The sequence below is a fragment of the Amborella trichopoda genome, chromosome 8 (assembly GCF_054954075.1).
Source record: "Amborella trichopoda isolate Santa Cruz 75 chromosome 8, AtrichopodaSantaCruz75HAP2 v2.0, whole genome shotgun sequence".
NCBI classification, from domain to species: domain Eukaryota; kingdom Viridiplantae; phylum Streptophyta; class Magnoliopsida; order Amborellales; family Amborellaceae; genus Amborella; species Amborella trichopoda.
The window spans coordinates 28,274,466-28,289,327 of record NC_142343.1 but is presented as its reverse complement, the minus strand read 5'-3'; the positions used below and the strand labels follow the sequence as shown (position 1 = coordinate 28,289,327).

General features: G+C 39.4%; 1 protein-coding gene across 1 annotated transcript in view; it reads right to left on the bottom strand.

Annotated features, from left to right (window-relative positions):
• Positions 1-10,510, bottom strand: part of LOC18433076 (putative sugar phosphate/phosphate translocator At3g11320) — a 36,839-nt gene extending 26,329 nt beyond the window's left edge. The window contains exons 1-3 of the mRNA XM_006843173.4: positions 9,478-10,510; positions 8,307-8,410; positions 7,821-8,049 (exon numbers count right to left, since the gene is read on the bottom strand). Of these exons, the coding sequence (XP_006843236.1) occupies positions 7,821-8,049; positions 8,307-8,410; positions 9,478-9,945 (801 nt within the window). The 5' untranslated portion in view covers positions 9,946-10,510. The remainder of the gene's footprint in view (positions 1-7,820; positions 8,050-8,306; positions 8,411-9,477) is intronic.
• Positions 10,511-14,862: the final 4,352 nt, after the last annotated feature.

The window sequence follows — 14,862 nt, the reverse complement described above, 5'->3', positions numbered from 1 at the left end:
GAAACGCTAAAAAATTGGCATTTCCCAGAACTCAAAATCGATCCGACATTTGATAAATATAGTATACTCATAGGTGTATCAAAAAGCAGCTCCCAGTTCCACCTAGAAGCAGGGCAATGAGATTCCACCTATGTTACAACAGCACTCGTGTTAGGCCCATTCAATGAGACTGAGAGGGACATGTCTGACATACATCTCGAAACATCAGACCTGCCTCAGACAGGTCTGCAGCATGTTTTAAAAAATTTCATGTCAGACAAGCAACTCTTGGGGTGTCAAGGTTGAAGCATGTGTCCAAATTATCATGCGTAAATTCCTAGATTTGTGTGTCCAACAATTGGACACACTATCCATCCTTTGGACGTGTGTGTTGAGAACTCTAGATCCTAGACACACATATCATACTGGACACAGATGCCTACAATTTGGACGTGCATATCTCATTACTTCCATTTTATTATCACAACTTACAAACAAATTTTTGTTCAAAATATATACATTATACATAAACATCTAGGTATTGTCCAGAGCTGTGTTGTGACACAGCTGCTTTATGAGGAGCCATGATCACACAACATGTTCATGTCCATGTAACATAGAATTCTACCCTGCCCAGGCCGGAACAAGAGCAACCTCAGAAGGTAACCTGTCTCCAAGAGCCTGTACCACCCCATGTCAAAAACAGCCACAGGGTTGAGCATATCATTGTTGGTCACTAACTTTTTTTATCTGAATACTCCAAAAGACTTGCAAAGAAGCAATGGAGAGTTGCTTTTAAGGCCTGCCAACGCTATTTTGTATGTAATATCACAGACTCGCTCTCAAAATGCACAACCAACAGAAGAAAGCACATGATGCTGCATCACTCTCACAGCAACACAATCATTACAAGCTCCTGCAATAAACAAGCACTTCTATATTTCAACAAGTAACAACATGTATATGTATATTTTTATCTTTTATATTTTCCAGCCACATCGGACTCAATACAGAATCTTTGCAGAACACATATCCCAAAACGGCAAAAGGGATATTATCAATATCAAATGCCAACTGGTCACAAAGTAATCACCAAGGTTCAATATTATGAGCATTTGCCATTACACTATCGTTATCGCCATTTTAGCAGCTATAACGTGTTTCCACCACACCCTTTATTTTTAAAACTGGCTGTTAAAATGCAAGTACATGGCAAAGGTCCTTAACAAATCATGGTACAAATAATATCTTGACTGTCGCCAAGTAGAACTCCCCCATATAGAATAAAAGAAGCTGAACACAGACCAATCCTGTATAGGTGACCCCATGGTACAGGTGGCTTCGACATAATATTTGGAGATACAAATGGTTCCTTTGTTCTCATTTCAAAACTATGCAGTCCAAATTATGCTCTCTATTGAGAATATTGCAGAGGCAACATGCTTCTTGAATGTATTAGAAAGAATCACGATATATAGGTACAAGTAGTTCTTTGGTGGTGATTTCATACTGACAATCAACAGCAGTAATTCACAAAAAATATTACTGGTCGGGCCCGATTTCTTGTCGTCTCAGATCAGCCCGAATATGGGTGATCCAGTCAGAGGAACCCTCTCTCAAATAACAGCGGGGCCCACGCGAGTGTGCATGTGTGTGCTTGTAGTACGGATAGGAACCAACAAAGAGAGAAATTTTAATCGACAAAGAAGGGCTCAAGCACCTAGCTTGCCGTTTTGGGTTCAGGAGACACGTTCGGGCGATTCACCCTCTTAGATCATTTCGAATTCCCTTCGGCTGTCTTTGCAACGCTGTTGAATTTGGCTTCCTCGCTTCCCTGCGCAACACTTGGATCCAGATACTAAAAATGGGCTTCAGGGTATACTTTTTGGGGTCTCCTCCTATTGTTAATGTGGTAAATTTGGGGTCTAAACTAAGGGTTAGAGGGGTTGAAGGTGGATAGAGAAGAAGAAGTAGAGAAGAAAAAGGGAGAAAAGAATGGAAGTGAGTTGACGAGAACTCTCACAAACCGAACCCTGTACGAATCAGTGATTAGTGTAGTGATTTGGAGTGAAGAGAGTGAAAGAAGTGGTAAAGAGATCAAAAGAGTGGATAGTGTAGCGAAGATATAGGGGGCAGTTAGAAGTGATTGGTGCAAGGGTGAGAGGTGATAAAGGCGTGTTCAAGGCAATGTAGGTGCGAATGGGTGAAGTGCAAGTGGAAGTGTGTGAAAGGGGTGCATAAGAGAGTGGATATAGAAGTGTGAGTGTGAGGGTGAGAGTGAGAGTGAGAGTGAGAGTGAGAGTGAGAGTGTGAGTGTGAGTGTGAGTGTGAGTGTGAGGGTGAGAGTGTGTGATGTGGGTGTGAGTGTGAGTGTGAGTGTGAGGGTGAGGGTGAGTGTGAGTGTGAGTGTGTGTGAGAGTGTGTGATGTGAGTGTAAGGGTGAGTGTGAATGTAAGTGTGTGTCAGTGTGTGATGTGAGTGAGAGTGTATGATGTGAGTGTGTGAGTGTGTGATGTGAGTGTGTGAGTGAGTGTGTGATGTGAGTGTGTGAGTGTGTGATGTGAGTGTGTGAGAGGTTTATGTGTAAGAGAGAGAGAGAGAGATTTGAAAGAGAAAGGACAAAAAGGTGGCGTGAAGGAGAGGAGAGAGAAGTATGTGAGAGAGGAGAGAGAAATACATGAGGGAGAGGAGAGAGAGGTACGTGAGGGAGAGGAGAGATTTGAGAGAGAAAGGAGGAGAGGAGGACATTTAGGGGCGGATGAGGGTAATGGAGAATTTGGGTAGATAAGGGAGAGTTGAGAGGTAAGGGCGGCCAAAGATTGTCAGAGAGGGAAAGATTCAGAGAGATAAGTATTGATGAAGAGAATGGAGAGAAGGAGTGGATGGGGACGAGATAGAGATAGAGGCGCTAGAGAGAATGGAGAGAAGGGGCGGTTAGGAGAGTTGCAAGATAAGGGCGGTTAGAAGAGTCAATCGAGGGGCAGATGGGGAAGAGAATAAATTAGATTTGGAGAGAGTGAGAGAGAGGGAGATAGACGTGCAAGAAAGCGGCCCTAGGTAGAAAGGGAGATAAACACACAAGAGAGAAAAGAGGGGGGCGGAGTTAGGCCCGCTGTTAGGTGCGGCTCTGGGTAGAGAGGGAGATAGACACACAAGAGAGACAAGAGGGAGTGAAATTTGGAGATAATGAGAGGGGGAGAAAAAGGTGGCGTGGGAGAGACATGCTAGGGCCACCCTCAGGTGCAGCTCCAGGTTTAACAGTGGATAGGGAGAACAAGCAAAGAGAAAGGAAGACAAGAGGGCAAGAAGCCATACCCGCACTCAGGTGCGGCCTTGGGCTTAAGCAAATAAGAAAGGTGGGGGAAGGGAAAAGAGAGACACGAAAGGGAGAGGTGGAGCCGAGGCCACTGCTAGGTGCGGCCCTAGGTCTGGGCATAAGAGAACAAAGAAGAAGAACGAAGAGGGGAAAAGAGAGAGAAGAGCTGGGGCCACTACTAAGTGTGGCCCTGGGCTTATGCGTGAGGGAAGAGGGAAGAAGAACGATGAGGGGAAAAGCGAGAGAAGATTCGGGGCCGCTGAGCTTAAGCAAATAAGAAAGGAGGGGGAAGAGAAAAGAGAGACACGAAAGGGAGAGGTGAAGCCAGGGCCGCTGCTAGGTGCAGCCCTAGGTCTGGGCGTAAGAGAAGAAAGAAGAAGAACGAAGAGGGGAAAAGAGAGAGAAGAGTTGGGGCCACTGCTAGGTGTGGCCCTGGGCTTATGCGTGAGGGAAGAGGGAAGAGGGAAGAAGAACGATGAGGGGAAAAGAGAGAGAAGAGCCGGGGCCGCTGCTAGGTGCGGCTCTGAGCTTATGACTGGGAAAGAGAGAAGAAGAGATAGAAATAAGGAAAAGAGAGAAGGGGGGAGAGAAAGCAAAGAGAGAAGAAGAGAAGGAAGGTCAGGGCCGTTGCTAGGTGCAGCCTTGGGTTTAGGTATGGGAAAGGAGAATAGAGAGAAAGAGGGAAGAGAGAGAAGGGGAAGGAGAGGGAGAGGAGAGAGAATGGACTTGGGAGTGTCCTAGCTTAGGTGCACCCATATGAACCCTTTTTGCATGCACGTGAGAGTGAGAGGGGTTAGGTTTGGGTTAAGGCAAAGGTGTGGTGTGTATGTGTATGGACTAAAGGTGTGGACTAGGATGTATGGTTTAGTGAGGGACTATGGTGTAAGGTGTACAGTCTAGGGTATGGTGTATGGTCTAGGTGTATTTTCACTCTCTACCAAAAGTTTCAATCTCCTCTCAACCTGACCAAGAACTTGGAAGCAAAGCAAAAATAATAAGCTAAAATTTGCTCTCTAATGCTCAAGTTTCATAAAATGATCAAGCCTTTCCAACCGTCAATATATAGAGCAAGCACATTCAATACAAATGACTTAGGTTCATTTATATAGAGCAACAACATAACATGGGTGGAATGCTCAAAAGTAACCAAGATTGTCAAAAATTACATATTAATGGAATTAAAATAAAATCCCGTTTTTGGACTAAATGACCAAAATACCCCTTAGTTCTTTTCAACAAATGATAAAATCATTCCTCCATGAGGGGCCTCTTGTCATTGCTAGACTTTGGGAACGCTTATGGTGGTAATACGGGCGATCAATCGACGTAGAGTCGATGCTTGATCTATTACGAATATTTTGATACCTTTTGATCGTCTTGAAACGAATTTTTTATGAAGAACCAAAAATCCGACCAAATCCATAAACTTCAACCGCCAATCCAGTACCGTCTATGACGTTCCGAGTCTTCATTTCGATCACAAATTGAAGAGGACATTGTCACGATCATTTTGCAATAAATTTCTTCTGATTTGGTTTCCATTTGAGCGTATTCCAAATTTGGGAAGTCGTTAGAAAATGGGATTCCGACGACCGAAAAATCGTGCCTCTTTCAACCTCGAAATTAGTGCTATCCGGCCTCAGATTGTGCGTAAAAATTATACCAAACTATAGCCCTTCGCGATACGGTCGCAACGAACCTAATTTTTGGATGATCCGACACCGGGATTTTGAGTTATGACTTCAAGAAGTATGGCATGTTCTCATATATAAAATCTGAATCTCATGCTTTCGAGCTCATCTTCTCTCTAGAAATTCTCTCATTTCGGGCCATGTCATGACACATGCCATATGTCAAAACCACCGGGTCGCCAAGACCCAGCTTGTGTCCGAATTAGAGCTGAATTGTACTCAAAATGAGCAAGTTATGAGCATTTCCCGAAATGGGAAAACACAGTTTTCATTTATGAAAACTGGTTCATCGAGGCTGCACCGCAATAGTGTAAAACCCACCCGTTTATGGTAAGTTAGGCCCATAATGGTCCTGGAAGGTAGCCCAAATTTGGTCCCTGAGAGTTTTTCGACGTTCTGAATCTAATGGCAGTGGTCTAGTACTATTTTGATACCTAGAAATAGGGCTGTAGTTATAGGATCATTTTTCAACATAAAAAGAACTGGATTTGAGAACCAAGTTTCATCCTGATCATATCAAAACTTATCAGAATGTAACGAAACTTTGTGAGCGTCCTTAGGGTATCCCAAACTACCCTTTTCATGCATTTTGAAGCCGTTTTAGTACTCCTTTAGAGGTTGAACAGTTTTAGGCTTATTTTTTGCAGTGTTCCCATGGTCTGGCGATGTCTTGTGCACCGGCGAGACCATGTTGCTACTGGCTCTCTCCTTATGCGTCTGGGGGATACAAGTACATCAAAAATGACGTATAACAACTACATATGAAAAGTTTAGAAACATTGAAGGATGTTGGAGCGCATTATTGGATCATAACAATCTTTAAAGAAAATTACAGGGAAGAGATTGGACCATGACCACAAATTAAGTAGATAAGTAATGTTACAAATTTTATAATACAGGGGGCAACATGGATATCGCAAGGATCAAAAGAATGTAGGAATCCTTATATCTATAAAAGACAGCATATCAGAAGCATGTCTCGTACTTAATGCACATATGTGGGACAAACGAACAACAAAATTTGATCTCTAGAAAAAGAAAAGCAATTTTTCACAAAAACAAAATGCGCACTACTACATTTCATTGTAAATGTACTTTTCTCATGAGACATTGATTTAACGTCATCTATTAGTTCTATTTAATTTACTTAATAAAATATGTCTCGTATTATTGCCATATAATTTTCCTCTAACTCAACAACACTAACAGGATCTATGGTAAGCGAAGTCCACCGTTGATCTTCTGATGCAATGCAAGCATAACGGCAACATTGGAGGCCATATGTTTTAACAAAGTTTACTCTACATTGTAACATGGCTTCAAAGTCCTCCAATTAAATTTTAATTTGTTAGGAAAAGGATTTCAACAACTCACCAAGGGATTCACACTCCCACCCACCCACCGCCCCCCCAAAAAAATGAGGAAAAAGGAAGAACAGGTGACAAAGAAAAAAAAATCAAAGCAATACCAGCCAACAATGTTCAATAAGTCGGAGGCGGCCGCCTAGGCAATGGGGGGGCTGGGCCGCCTAGGCGGGTGTCAAGACCCAAAAAAACCAATAATTTTTTTCAAAAAAAAAAAATTGGATCCCCCACACTTCCCCCCATTTTATGCTATATAAAATTGTATGTTGAATTACTTAATAAGTTTTGTATGTAATATATTGTTAAGATGCCAAAAGCACAGATCAAATAGCCAAAAATTGAAGTCGACTCGATTAGACAAATATCAAATATATATCACAATGTATCAAAGAAAAAATACAGATAGCAAAAAATAACATATTTAGACATTAAGGGAAAAAAATACAAAACCTAATAAAAACTATTGAAATATACCAACCTTCTTGAAGTGGACTCGATTCACGCAAAACTGAAATGTTTGGGATCCCAAATCTCCTCTTTTATAACCCCTACAAGCCTCAAAAGATTGGGGTTGAATATCATTTAATATCGTGACCATTCGACAATTTCGAAAAAAAAATCGATCTCTCAAAAAATCTATAAATCTAGTTTTTTTCAAGTTGTTTCTCTCTCTAAAGTTCACTAAATTTGCTTTCAAGGCAAGAATGACCCCCAAACCCATATCCCCCCTTTTAAGGGGGTAAAATGACTTTTTTTGCCCCCACCCGAAATTTTTTTCCGCCATAGCCTTGCGTGCCCTCCTAGGCGAGCGCCTTTTACCCCCCTATTGACAGCCTAATCGACCGCCCTACCGCCTAGGCTGACGCCTAGTTCTAGCACCTAACTACTACCACCTTAAGAATGCCTAGGCGTTTTCTTAAAATAGCAGCCTAGGCGGCCGACTTTTTGAACATTGCTAGCCAAGAAACAAAAGGCTGTTTGAATTTTTTTCGTCCCACTAAGTTGATTGTGTGAATTGCTGAAGAAAGAAGAATGTTTACATTTAGTCCAAGGCACATGGTTTTCTGTTCCACTCAACTCCTTAGGAGCATATCACCTTTAAGCTTCATTCCTGACCAAGAATTTCCTTATTTTTCAATCAAAAAGGGAGCAGAAAAACTTTCAATCCTCATACATTAAAAGAAACTAAGCACAAAACAGTTCACATAGAAAAAGAATGTAAGATGATAACAAAACACGTGCAAAACAAAAGACTAATGCTAATTGTGTGATGAAAAATTGCTATGCATTATAGCTTAAAAGCAAGAACAATCATACATATTATTTGCCAAGCATCCTCCAAAAAACTAAGGAACTAAGGATTATATTTCCTATAGCATTCAAACATATGGCCAAGAAGAGTTTCGGATATCTATTAGTTGATCTTTAGTCCATGAGAAAAGGGATATAAATCTAAAACAGAGAACATACCTGGAGAGTCAAAGCGCTGGTGTGTTTAGTAACCAAGAAATTGGTCAAATTTACAAAGTATGCTAAAGATGAATTGAAGAGCAGGTACCATACAACTTTAACATCATGCCTTGCTTGTGCCACAGTTATGCCCAGCACATTAGGCTCCATAAGTAATGTAGCAGGAAGAAGAAGTACAACAGCTATAGGAGCCATGTAGAGGAGGAGGTTCATAGAATTCAACTTTTCCCTGAAAAGCACCCAAGAAAAACAGAAAGAACGAAAAGTCTCAAAATGGGTTTTGCAACAACCATACACATCACAAATTCCAACAAACAGCAACACCCAATATGCTTATCAGCATCATATCACAAACCAGAACAAATCTAGGATGGATTACCCTACAAAAAGTGGATGATGCATGTGTAGGAAAAGTTCATTTTCCCTTGCAAAGTCCCCCATGTACAGGATAGTTACATAAAACTGTATGATAGAAGAGAACATTACCCTTCAGAAGATAGCAGTATTCCCTGGAGCACTGACTTGAGGGCCCTGGCAGCAGTGGCAGCAATACACATCAAGAACCCAAACAGATGAAAACTCGGTTCGCCCTAAGAACATGAACAACAATGAGCATATCATATTCCATTATATAAAGTCCAACAGAAGTAAACAATGGTTCAATTCCTTGGACATATAAACAGGCTTTCTCACCCCTAATTAAGAGAACAAGTTGAAAGCCAAAATCAGTAAACTAAAATACTTAAGACATCATGAACTGCAGTAAAATATAATAATGTGAAGAACACACAATCATTGTAAAGATGAACCAATAGATAATGAGAAATCAAACTTATAAAAAACAAAAGGAGATGATAGCAAACAATTGATTAAAACCACATTCTCAGTTAACTAAATCAACCAAATATCCACTGCACCAATCCAATGAGCAAATTAAAAAAGGACAACAACGCTATGCTCATTAACCATAACCAGTCAAACTAAACAAATAATAGGTAAAACACTCAAATCCTTCCTAAAAACTGTGAAGATAGGGCTACTCAAAACACAATTGAAGTCAGAATCAATGAACATTATATGGTAATCAGTAGAAACCACAAATATTTTTTAGAACACCAAACAAGCAACCAAATTTCAATGAAAATAAAGGTAAAACAATCAAAGAACAAATAAAAACAATCCCTTCAATTATCAGAAAGCAGAACAAGATACCACCAAATAATGCAGGCTGAAAGTATACCCAAAAAACAAAGTAACATTCAAAAAAAGAAAGAGAAAAAGAATACCCAAAAACAACAAAAGCAGCATAGACCGGTTAATTCCATATATTCACTTCCCCACCAAACTCCAAATCTGGATTCCAAAATCAGCAAAAATAAGATTTTTTTGGGTATTACAGCAATTTATTTAAGATATAAAAGAAAAATCAAGGAGCAAATTTCCAATCGACATTCCCAATCTATAAAAATTAAGTTCTGCTTTTCATAATTACATCAATTAGTTTTTTTAGGGACAGAAAAAACAAATGGAGCCTAAATTTAGGAACGACCTAAATTCCAAACCAGTCAAAAATAAGTTGCGTTTTCAGTTATTATGTCAAAGTTTCATGTATAGTTAAAACAAAGTTACACAAAAGAAAAGGATATTCAGAGCTCACCCCACTTGCTATGATGACTCCGGCAACAACAGGGATAAGGGTGACATAGGTGAGCCATGCTTCTCTCTTCACGGTCATTATATATGCGAAAACAGCTGTGAAAAAGGGGGTGGTGGCCCCAATTGCCTGGTTGAAAGACACAGGCAGATACCTCAAAGACACATTCCCACTCACGACAGAGGCACAAAAGATTGCACTTAGGGCAGCTATCTTCACGAACTGAATCCTTGACCTAATAGTCTGCATGGGCACAATCTTCATCCAAGCAATTGCCACATAGCTCAGAAGAGAACAAGCAGTCATATGGCACATGGTCAAAAAGATGGGGAACCTGAATCCATAGTTGCTCAAAAGATACTTATTCAAGAGGAGAACCCCAATGTTTGAAGAGTACCACGCGCCCACAAGCCCCAGCGTAAACATCTTACTAGAAGGCTTACCAGGTTGAAGGGGGTTCTGGCCCTTCATTTTCCAGACGAAATCTCAAAACCCCAATTGCCAAGTCTGTGTCTTCTGTCACCCCACCTCAAAAGATGTACGTTTTCTCAAAAACCCAATTGCCAAATCCGTGTTTTCTCTCGCCCCACCTCAAAAAATACCTCTTTCTGAAAACCCCAATTCCCCAAATTGAGTTTTCTCCCACCCCACCTAAGAAAAATCAGAAAAAAGATATGGGGTTCATCTCTATTAGGCTTTTCTCTCTCTCTCTCTCGCCCCTTCAGCCTAAATTCTAACCTAGAGATCAGGATCCATACCAGATCTAGAAATGATGATGCGCCCCTTATTCCTTTCAATCATGGCCACTTGATGATACTTCAGATGCTTTGATTAAGTCCTCAAAAAACCATACCTAGAACTCAGTGGAGTTCATGCAACTGAGATCTAGATGGAGGATGGAATGGATCTGGAGAAAAACAAATAGGCCTTGGGGCAGCTATAGGCATTGATTTCACAGTAGAGAGAGAAAGTAGGGTAAAAAAAAATAGACAGATAGAGAGAGGAGAGAAAGGGCAGAGATAGAGAGGGGAACGTCAAATGCAGGTGGGGAAGGGGGCGTGGACTTTCTTTGCATTGATAAAAATTGGTCGTTTTTATTATTTCCTCTTTTATTTATAAAATATTAATTAAACAATAAATTAATTTAGTTAATTCGCGGCAGACGTGGTTGGCAAACTCAGGGATACGGCCGCAAGTGAAGGCAGGAACTTGCATTGAATGGGAAATATTAAAGTCTTCATTTACTATTATCTATTATTATTTTTTGCTCTTTTCTGTGGGCCTCAGACAAATAACCCTTTCTTGCACACAATATTTCTATTGAGCCACCCTCCTCCTCATGCTTTAGGTGGTGGAGAGAGACTCTCTTTCCGGGTTTTACTGTTTTTTCCACTTTTCCTTTTTCCTTAATTTGTGATCTTTTCTCTCCCTCTTTTAACATTTTGCTGATGAAAGGAATGATGATCCAATTGGTAATTCCTTGTAAGAATGAATTTCTTGAAAAAAAGACTTTGACTATGTGAGTTGATGACAAGAGAAGTATCTAAATTTGAGAGTTCCTATGAACCTCCAAAAAGGAACTCCATAGAGAACAGTGTTTGAAAGTTCTCCAAGCCGACGTCTTGATCTAATTCTAAGGAATCTCAAAACGAAAAAGTTTATATAAGTGCAAGGCTCTAGAGGCTCTAAACAATCAAATTAGGGTGTATCTCAAAAATTTCACTAGAAGAGATTGTTTTGATACCCAAATATCTTCATATCGATCATCTCGACCTCAAGATGCATGGACATGAGAAAAAATGGATTTCAAGTTTTAGAAGTAGTGCATCTTGTAATGCATTTTTTGATCGTCAATTTTCAAGTTTTTGAAATTTTCATAGATCTGCTTGATCTACACTTTTTTTGAAGCATTAAATTTTATAATTTGAAATGAAATATATTTTAAGGCTATCACAAAGATTTCAAGTATTGAAACCACATTTTTCGACACTATTTGAATGTGCACTTTACTTTGATTGTTTAAAGCCTCGGATTTATACGAACCGCACCCATCTCAAAATTGTTCATCTCTGGAAAAAAAAAAAAATTTGTTTTATGTTATATCATACACTATTCCAACGCAAGAATTGCCTGAGATAGACTGAGAGGATCAAGCTCAGTCCCTACTGATTTAAGGCGTTAGTCCCTACTGATTCAATGGTTGAAGGTGCGTTAGGCATAAAGCATGTAATAGTATAAGAACATGAAGGTTGAATGGGACTTCTAGCCATAGAAGATTGAAGCTCCATTTTATGTAGCATTTCTTTATTGGTTAATTAGAAGTGCTCAGGGAATCTCGTTGTATGAAGTTTTGATTACCAAAAAATGAGAACAAGTAGGTTTCACCCCCCCCCCCCCCCGATTTAAAGAAAAAAAACGACAGTAGGTTTTATCCCCATGTGGAAGCTTGCTTATCCCATTTTCTAGGAAGTTTGCCTCTTGCCTTCTTATTTTACTTCTTATATCCTTGTTTTCTCTAATCAAGCATTTTTTATCTTTGAATTGTCTCCATATATATGCCCTTTCTCACTCTATATCATCTCTCTCTAATTGTACCTTTTTCCTCTTCAATTCCTCTAGCCCTAAATGACCCTCTTCGACTTCAAAAAAAAAAAAAGCTCCTCTCTTTAAACCATGCCTTTTATCTCTATAAGTCTTCCCAACCACACACTTTCCTCGTCTAGTTGTCATCTATCTTTCTCTCTAAACCCTCTATCTAACAATGCAGTTTTTTAATATAATTTTTTTCTTCCTAACCATGTCCTTTCTCCCTTGAACTGGTCTCTGTAGCAATGCATAATCTCTTTCTAATTGTATCTTCTCTCTCTAAGCCATCTTTCTAATTGTATCATCTCTCTCTCACTCCTTTCTCTATCTGAATTTGACATTTCTCTTTTTCACACTAAAAAAGATATTTCTCTTTCTAACTTTATCATTTGTCTCTCTCTAAATCCTCTCTTTCTAACAATACTTTTTCTCTCTCTAAAATCCCTCTCTTTCTCTCTCTAAGTCCTCTATTTATCTATCTTTCTCTGAGTTCTTTCTACTTCTCTCTCCTAATCATCTCCATGAAGCTTAATCGCTACTAGATTTTGTTAGATGAATGCGAAGGTTGATCTTTATATTTAAGAACTCCATATGGGTTATAAGATAAGTATTCCAAAACTTTTTCCAATCAATAGATCTAGCTTTTAGGAACTAAAACTTCCAAGTTTCATGAAATTCCTAGTTACCAAACGTGCCCCTAAAAGATATTTAAAAGGATGTAGTTTCTATAGGGTTCAGCCCTATTTATTGTAATTGGGCTGCAGCCACTTGCATCGTCTATGTATTTAGATGATGCAAATCTTGCTCAGTCCCCGATGAGGGTATTCGAGGCTTCCCATACCCCCGGTTGCCTCCATGCCTTGAGGAAAGGAGCTAGACTTCTCTATAAGACTCGATTGCCTTGAATCCTTCATGTACTAGCTTCTAGAAGGAAAAAAATGGCTTCTAAAGATGTAGAAGATAAAAACCAAAATTTGACAAAAATAAGGGAAATAAATAAAAAAACATAAACGCAAAGATTTACGTGGTTTGACAAGTTGCTACATCCATGGGTCAGCAAAGTTCTCTTCCACTAATCAGAAAAACACCATGCAAACATGGAGAATATAAGGGATTACAAGCTCTCTCTCTCTCTCAAGCTCTAAAATATGGTCTTTCTCGCACTAGAATAGCCATCCAAGGACTGTAGAACTAACTCTCTTCTCTCTGGATTTTTCCTTGCTCACATATCTTCTCTCTCTACAAAACCATGAGACTCATGTGAGCCTCTTTCCCATTCCTATTTTTGATTGCTTTCTTAAGCCTCTTAGATTTCCTATATCTTCTAATGTCCTGTTTCCCATAAAATAGAAAGTCTACAGTACAAAGGAGCTATCACGTACCATGCCCTTAGTTAATGAGATCTTCCTTATCCTATAAATATGGATCTAACTTGTATCCCATGTGATAAGGAGACAATCACATAGAACTACGTAACAGCCCATTAAACTAGGAACTTCGCCCGTAAACATAGGTATGCCATATATTTAGAAAGTATGGCTTCATGCCAACATTCTCCCACTTGAAGATATGTTTCCATTCTGACTAGTATGATCTAAAATTGTTCCCCACCAGTTACTAATATCAAGTAACCACAAGCCTTAAGGAAGTCTTACCAAGTGAACTTCTCTTTCCCTATGGGCTTAGTCAACATATCAATTAGATTGTCATTAGTATGAATTTTCTGCAATAAATTTTTTTCATCTTCTACTACATCACAAATAAAGTGATATTGAACATCAATATGTTTAGTCATGTCATGGAAGGCTAGATTCCTTGCTAGAAACAATGTACTATAGTTATCACAAAGAAGCGATACCTTTTTGTCCAACTCGGAATTCACCAAGTAACATGTTTAGCCAAATTGCTTCTTTAGGTATATGAGTAAGTGACATATATTCAGCCTCTACAGAAGACAACGCCACCACAGGCTGTAACGTTGATAACCAACCAACTACACCACTTCCCAAAGAAAAATATATATGGTAGTAGACCTTTTATCCAAGTTATCTGCAAAGTCGACATCGACATAATCAGTGACTTTCAAATCCATTCCACTATAACAAACCAGCATCGCAAGTTCCCTTCAAATACCGAAAGATCCATTTCACAAAGGTCCAATGATCATGGCCAGGATTTGCAATATATCTACTCACAACTCTCATTGCTTGTGTTATGTCAGATCTGGTGCTAACCATAGCAAACATGAGGCTTCGTACTGCAGATAAATATGATACTCAAGACATTTGTGTCTTCCCTACTTCGGTGCTAGAACATTGTTTTGAAGACAATATCATATGCACAAGTGGTTTGACATTCTGCATACACATAACTCTTATGAGTTAACCAGATTTTCCCCTTCTTCCTGTCTATAAGTACACTCATCCCAAGAATTTGATTAACGGCTCCCAATTCTTTCATCTCAAATTCCCTAGCCACCTGAGCTTTAAGTATTGCAATATTATCCTTGTTTGGTCCTGCGACATTTATGTCATCGACATATAATAACAAGATAATAAAGCTTCCATCACCATATCCGCAGAAATAGGCACAATGTTCCGCTTCACATCTACAAAAATTTAAGTTCAACATGAAAAAGTCAAATCGCTTGTATCAACACATCGGCATCTGTTTCAACCCATACAATGATTTCTTGAGCCTACAAACCAAATTCTATTTATCTTCCTCAATAAAACCCTCAGGTTGGGTCATATAAATTTCTTCTTTTAAGTCACCATGCAAAAATGCAATTTTTCACATCTA